General features: G+C 44.0%; 1 protein-coding gene across 1 annotated transcript in view; it reads right to left on the bottom strand.

Annotated features, from left to right (window-relative positions):
• Positions 1-2,244: 2,244 nt before the first annotated feature.
• Positions 2,245-7,942, bottom strand: part of LOC142590943 (uncharacterized) — a 60,919-nt gene continuing 55,221 nt past the window's right edge. Inside the window, exon 6 of the mRNA XM_075703324.1 lies at positions 2,245-2,365. Within this exon, the coding sequence (XP_075559439.1) occupies positions 2,349-2,365 (17 nt within the window). The 3' untranslated portion in view covers positions 2,245-2,348. The remainder of the gene's footprint in view (positions 2,366-7,942) is intronic.

Here is a 7,942-nt window from a genome sequence, read left to right as displayed (position 1 = left end):
GCTTGCCACTTGCCTTTTGCGTCACCTGATGACTGGTAGGTGATGTTCTGCTTATCGTTTTCTTCAGACGTCGGCTTGACACCAAGGTAAAATTGCAATTTGAGCCCGTATCTTGAGTGGGTGAGCCGTTAGATGACTCAATCGGGACCATTCTGGGGTTGAAGAGGCAACTCACGCCGGAAGCATAACGGAGTGCTCATTCAGGACCCAATTGCTGGGCGAGGTTTCGGTCCCTATTGCAGAAGACCAGGTCCCGCAATGTTTTCCTCACTTCTTGCAGAAATCGCAAAATATAGAATATAAAACACAGAGAGCTCGAAGCAGAAGTTGCTCTCTCTGTTCAATTTATCTTTTCGGTCACAAAGGAAATGTGACTGACTGCAAGGCAACAGTCACTAGTTAGCAGCCGCGAAGCAAATAAGGAACCACGAAAAGAAAAAAATACCTTACAGCTCAAAATTATAGGGAAACACAAACATTAAACGAGAGACATAACGCAAAGACCTTTACGTAAAGCTTTTTCTATTCTCTGTCTGGTTTATTGTTATGTACATGTTGATTTATAGTATTGTCAAGGGCAAACAATCATAGAAACCCTTCGGGGCCTCTACACAGACTGTGTTCATTGAACACTATGTCAGCCTTCACGGCCACAGTCATACACATGGTCTGTAACGTGGGGCCAAATGCTACGTGTGAAACAAAATTGGTGGTTTATTGGGTAAGATTAAAGAGAACGATGAGGTTCTTGAGCTCTGTTGTTAAGTACGCACATTATATCTGATCTTTTATATAGATCACTACTTGATTTTGAAACCTAAGATTTGGGATTTCGAAGCACGCTGAAGTGCTGGCTGCACTATGACATTTCTTAGCTCTATTGGCATTTGAAAGCGCCACCATACGTCGGCCATCGCCATTCCACGAGAGCTATTGGCGAGCAAGCCTAAATAGCTTGGCTGTAAAATTTAACTGTACTTAGAGTGAATTTATGTACTCGCGGCAGTTGATTTGCCAATTTGCAGCAAACGTAATCTGGCCACCCCGAGTTTTCCCGATATTGAACTCCCGTGTGAATAGGCAGTGCTGGTCGGCATCACAATGAATACCACATACTGGGACCCAGCCTCCACTGCAGCTCCGCCCACCTAGGTGATGACCTACATAAGACCTCCGACGACATTATTGAAGCTATGAAGGTTGACTAAGGACTATAAACACAACATCGAGGAAGATCTTGCAGAGCACAGTAACAAAGAATGTGTACAAAGCCGTGAATGCTTTAAAAAGACGCTCTTCATGTGCACTTAGCATCAGTATCGTTCTTCGTTAGCAGCATCCGGTGAACCTTTATTTTACAAGGATGGCTGCAGTAACACATCACTTTAGATTGCACCTAAAAATTGGTAACATGTTTTCGAAAGTAATTGCTCTTGTAGCGGGGACGGTGTTTTTCCGCTGATTATAATTAACGTTGTGTATTAGATAAAATGCGCTGTACAATTTTTACTGTGTACTTCTCTTACCGCAAAGAATTTTACTTTGTTTTGCAAAACTTGAACCTCGTTGCATGAATACCTGTTGGCTGGCTCGAAAAACAGCTGCGCGCCGCTAGCCAGAAAAATGCAGAAAGCTAGTGCCCACATGGTTGCATCTAAAGTATCTTATTTCCTAAGAAACGCATAGTTAGAGGATAGTTTCATTGCCTCATTGCCGCCCAGTTGTAAGACTAGACTTGTAGCCTTTGTAATGTGTCGCCTTCTGTTTCGTACAGAGTAGCTAAATAACAAATAGCAACACGTATGCATGCACCATTAACAATCACCTGGCCTACGGAAGTTTTAAGTAGACCCAGCGACACCAGCAACAATAAAATGAACATGTTTGCTTGCGCTGATGGTATTTGGGATAACACTCAAATATTTCCTTAAGAGCCACAGGGAAGTTTGCTCATTTATTGCGTTTCCACAAACAAAACAGAAACAAAAATTTATTAGAAACCGAAGCTGCTACGAATGGCAGTCAAATATTTCGTAATACCTATTTCGATGATAATTCAAACTTAACCTGTAAGACCATTTTTGAGAATAGGTAGATACTTTTATTTCATACAACATAATGTAAACAAAGTGGAATGGCACGCAGTAACTCATACTTAGGCACTATTAGGTGAGCACTTATGCGCACTTTTCTTGGGGTTGGTGTGAAGCCGTGCGAGCCATTCTTGGTATATACTGTAGCGTGTTTTGCGTGTTTCTTCAGGTCTGATTTTCTTCATTTCCAGTTGGAGTTCGCTGGACGGAGATTATAGCCTAATTCCTGTTAACGTTGTTGCCCGTGTCCAGGTGTTACTTGCGGCCATGCGCTGCGGTAAAAGAGCATAGTTGTGTTTATTGCTTCAAGATTTCTACAGATAGAGACAGCACATGCGCCATGCACGCATACAAAATAAAACTATGCATTGACCAAGGTAAATAATAGATGTCACAGCATTTTGGTACATATTTATGGTACGCAGGAAGTCGAAGTAGTCCTTTAGTGTGATGAAAGGTTCATCTTGTTTTTCTGACAAGGAGTGGTTATAAAGCCTGGTATAACATACCAGATAAAAAATGTTAGAAAAAGAGCGTTCTTAAAAAGTCGGAGTATATTGCTGCAAAACATAGTTGTTTCAATTTAATTGTGTTAAGCACCTTCTAATAATAGTATTACCTTAGTTTGAGGAGTCTGCAATCCATAAACTGCCTTACAGTCACTTGAGAGTGTTCTTGTTCTTAATGGAGCAGACACTACCTCCTTATTGCCACACCTTCATACCTGCTCGTTTCTTTGAGTGGTTCAATTAAGCTTGGTCACTTTGTGTTTTGTGTTCTTTACTGCTTTAAGATATTTCGCTACGCTAACAGAAGCAATTTGGCCAGTCAACTTGTGAAATTTATTTTCCATGTGATTCGCAGAATAATTCGCTCATATTTATCTTGTATTCCAAATACAATAGGGCCCCGGCCTTTTACAAAGCAGAACATTAAATTCAGCCATGTCGTGCTCAAATAAGTAGTTCCTACTTAATGACATATGCGCGCTTTCACAGCCGGTGAGATAATACCAGTCATTCGAAGAGCTTCAGCGCTTTTACAATAAGCATTATATGCGGGAAAACGTAATGTGCACTGAAACCACGGAATGTCAAAAATACCAATTATAAGAAAATATTAAGACCAGCAAAGTTATTGCTTTGGAAGGGACAACTTCGCCTGGTAGCGAAGGCCGCAAATTATTAGCTTTATATTACGCAAGGCTAAAGTCACCTGCTATGAATAATTATAAATAGAAACCTATTGATTTGATGACGGTGTTGAATCTACCATTTCTTAACAGGTTTTGTTAGCTTTTCAGCACAGATTTATGCTATAACTACACTTGCTTGCTAGGCTTCGGGTGGTTGAAGGTGACACCTATTGAGCTTAAAGGAAGGAAAGCGTCGGATTCAAGGTTTTGAGGAGCTGTTATTTTATTTATACCAGAGGCAATTACTATGCGAATGCAAAAGAAAGGAAATACAGATAGAAGCACTATAGATCACCACGTGGAGTCTATTGGGTTTGTGAGTGTAGTCTTCTATTCGTGTTCTTTCTTCCATTGCAGCTGTAACTTTTTAAAATAAGCAATGTGCTGCCCTTGTGATTATTAGATAGTTTGATAACTGCTGCAGCAAACACTGTCGCAGAGCTCACAACAGGCTCCGTCTACAAATGCGACATTCACATCACACAAATGTAAGCCACTCGTGCTTTAACCAATGCGAGGTTAAAAATACCTTTGCCTTGGTTACGGGTGTCACCTGTACAATTTATACGGAAACCCTGTGAGACTAATAAAGGAACGTGGCCAAATATGACCTGAACGCACTCTATGGCCATCGGCCACTTGGCAGCATCATTCAGCGCCATTTTGAAATAACTTGACACAAGATAGCGCCGTCCATGTGATGCCTGAACTACACGGAAAACTTAAAAGCCTAACCGATCAAACTATTGCGTATCTATTTTTAAGCTGTAGTGTCAGCGATGGATCCAGTGCCATGAACGCGACGTTCCTTTTGCACTGCTACATTGATAGTAAGTGGGCTATATTTGGTTACATTTGGTTAGGTTAGGTTGAAACAGGTTCGTCACGTGGAGATGGGCGAAGGCGTTTGAAAGTGATAGCTCTCATCAGCGGCATTTCCCATTTTGTATTATTGTCTGCCGACCTTGCGCAACAAAAACGCGGATAGCGCACAAAGGAGAAAGGAACTGCAGGTGCTGAGGAGTCGGGCACTAAAGTACTTGATTGGTTGGCGGGTGCGCGGTTCAAATCAGGCCATAAGGAAGGAGTGCATGCTAACTGTGAGCGCTTAATCTATCATGAGCCGCCGAGCATCAAGAGCAGCCGCTTGATTGGTGGTCATTGCGACGAAGTTAGAGACAAGATACTAGGCATAGCACGAATTGCCATAGAGGTTTATATCGGATATATGATTACCGAAATATACAGTATACTGCGCTGTGGAGTCACTTCGACTTGTAATTGGCGGCAACATTGCTACTGCAAGCTCTTCAGACGTATCTTTGCGAGCGTATTCATACTTACCGTTGTACGTATATTTATTATTAGTTTTCTTTTCTACTTGTTTGGCAAATTTGCGCTGACAGTTATTACTTCTGCAACTGTTATGTGTAAACTTTTGCTTCTTTCTGTTTTAGTACCCCACTCTTGTAGTAATCCTTTCAAAGGTTGGACAGTACGTTAAAATAAATACAGAAAAGATAAATAAATATTGTGAAGGTAATTCTGAGTTCACAACATCACCATAGAGAGGTGGAACTTGTGCATAGCTGTTATCAGCTGTCGTAGCATAGCTGTGATGCACAGACCCTGAGAAGACAGCTGTCGTCTTCAGGACTAATTTTGTTTAGCACTCGCGCCATGAGACGAAGCGACGCGACAACCTTTCGTCCCTTCCTCTGCAGAATGGCAGTGATCATCTCGTTGATGTTCTCGAGGCAGCTTCTTTCCCCTTTGCCCTTGCATGATAACAAGAGTCAAGTTTTAGAAGCTTGTTAGACGTCTTGCAGCGTCGTTTTCGCAATAGCCTTAGAGATACTGATTTGTCAATAATTGGCCAACGCGTGCAAAGATTGCTTTGCTGTTACTTATAAAATAGAACGCTTGCACCTTTATCTCCACTTTGTTCGCTTTGTTTCTATTCGATTCTGGGGTCTGGTGCTCCCTTCTTGCGGCAATGGACGAAGAAAACTCGGAGGGCCTTCGTCGTGCGCAGACGTATGGTTGGATAACAACCAGGGCACGTGGAAGCGCATCAAGCGATATAGAGAGCGAGGCTTCTGAGTTACGCTCGGACAACTACGTCTCCTCCGACGATGACTTCAAACGCATGATGGGTAGAACAGCAAAAGGAAGATTACTGCAGGCGTCATGGTCGGTATATGTTTCGACCCTGAAGAGCAAACAGCAGTCTTGGCCGCTGTGCGCATCATGCCTGTGTACCCAATGGTCAATTTTGGGCTTTTAAACAGGCCGGTATTCTTTTCGTCGTTCGGCAAAATCGCACCAAATTAGATTAAAGGCGCGAGAATGAACTCACAGAAGAATGTTCCAGTAGCTGGCTTGTGACGCGGGCACAACCCACAAGGCCCACGTAGAATAACTGACATCGGCAATGTAAGTTTACAACCAATGATCCCTAGAAACGGTGATGGTACTGCGTGTGTCATTTATGAAGTTGACGTTACAATCCCTAATGGCGACTTGCCAAAGGTAATGAAACAAGCGACAGAAGGCGCTTTTATTACTAACATTACCAGACTTAGAAAGCCAAGCTATGTGAATTTATTGTTTCAATAGGACAGCCTTCACTCCCGCGTCCAAGTAGAAAACGTCACACATCCAGGTGTGAGCATTTGTACCGAAGCTGTTCTAGTGCTTCAAGTGTTGCAATACTGACCACGTAAAGGGTGTCTGGGTGAAAAATATCGTATGCCGACGATGTTCTGAGTCTCATTCAGAAAACGGCTGCCCCAGAGATCTTCTCAAGGGTCCTAATTGCAGTAGGGCTCAAAAAGTCTCATCGGTGTATTTTTCCCGCTGTTGCGCAAGGAATTCGCGATCATTGAACGAATGGCACGGGATTGACGCGGAGAAAACCACAGCTGCAGGTAATGAGGCGCCATCTTTCGCCACGGGATTGCCACACTAGATGGTGTTAAAGCGAAGACTTTACTGGCGGCGAACTTGCGATTTCGCCGTTGCTATGCTCCGACGTCACACCGCTATGCTATGCTATGCTATGCTATGCTATGCTATGACGTCACACCGCGTTCCTCCTGGTTGCGCTCGCCTCCACTCACTTCGCCAGCTGCGTCGCATGCCAGATAACATCTCGGAGGATTGAAAGGGAGAGCTCGCATGCGCTGCAACCACAGTTGAGGCGGCAGTATTGACGGTGACAATTATGATAAGCACGAAGAGGCATGGAATCTACATCGGAACGAGATGAAGAGCAAACGAATCAGCAAGGAAACAGACGAACAGCGCGCCGAAGGACTGGCTAAATGCCGCAACATGGCTAACCAACCAGACTAACCTGGCCTTGCAATCAACATTAACCAAGGCTAACCATGCTAAGCCTTAGCAAACGCTACGTATGTCTTGGAATAGCCGAACTAAGCCACTGCCAATTTTTTTAGAATCCGCCTTTTTCGTGTTCCTTTGCTGCCCTCTGATGCACGCCGCTGGAAACGTTTTGGAAGGGTGTCGGAGAATTCGCCTGTTGATTTGTGTACCTGCGTCCATGTTGAGCGTGCGTGGGCTGTGCGGTTTGTAAATCGCGATTAATTATTAATGGTTTCTCCGGGGCAGCATGTCGTTCACGTATCGAATACAGCGGGTGAACATGCCCAAGTGCGCTGTTGTGGTAACAGCGCGGCCGATAAAGGCACGCTGAGTTCCGTCTGCCGACACGGCTGCCTTTAGTTCGTTGTAGCTGATGCCTCCGATTGCACATCGCTTTTTGTATTCCTTTTACACATTCACTAAACATTTCGCATATTCAAGAAGCCTTCGAGCGCAGCCTTACACGTGGGATTTGCCAAAGCGGTGAACTTGTTTACATCTACAGCTTCATATCGCTGTTAGCTTCGGTTATTGTAGAAACGGCGCATCGCTGATGTGAAATAATCTCAAAACGTAGCAAAGCACACAGACGAGTCAGTATGAGGGGCCGAGTCCCTTGAACAACTGCAACTTTGATCAATACGCATATATATTACGGGCTATTATCACTGATTCTCAGTTTTGTTTAAATTCACCATACTTACAGCTTGCGCGTGCTATAAAGTATTATTAGAGACAACTGTGCTCGGCATAAGTCCCCCACTTATACGTCGTGCAGTTCTCTGGCGAAAAGGCGGATGCCATCCCTGACACCGTTGGCAACTGAGCGAGCTTATGCTGCTGTATCGAATGCACTGTCTCTTCTTTCCTGTTTGACGCAGAGCTAAACAATGCTTCTTTGGACTTAAGAAATGTCAGCATAACAACACACACAGACCAAGCATTTGCGGGAATGCAACCGGCAGCGTTCGGGAATGGTGACCAAAGTACAATACGCTGGCACAGCGCTGTGTCGCCGCTTGCCGCTAACTGTGTACGTGCCGTGCGAAATGAAGAGTAGATATCAAATCGCTATAGGGTCGCAACGTAACTATAAGAACGGTTCCCTTCCGTAAGGAACTGCTTATATTTAAGTCTAGCTCCATGGGTAGCGGGTGCACGAACTCGATGGGGTCAGGCCTAACCCAAACTTCGCTAAACAGGATCAACATTGACTCAAACTTCGCGCGCACGGCTTGAGAGGACTGAAGCTCGTCCATTTCAACTT

The sequence above is a fragment of the Dermacentor variabilis genome, chromosome 8 (assembly GCF_050947875.1).
Source record: "Dermacentor variabilis isolate Ectoservices chromosome 8, ASM5094787v1, whole genome shotgun sequence".
NCBI lineage: Eukaryota > Metazoa > Arthropoda > Arachnida > Ixodida > Ixodidae > Dermacentor > Dermacentor variabilis.
Note: the sequence above shows the minus strand (reverse complement) of the source record. Positions and strands in the feature narration are given on the sequence as shown.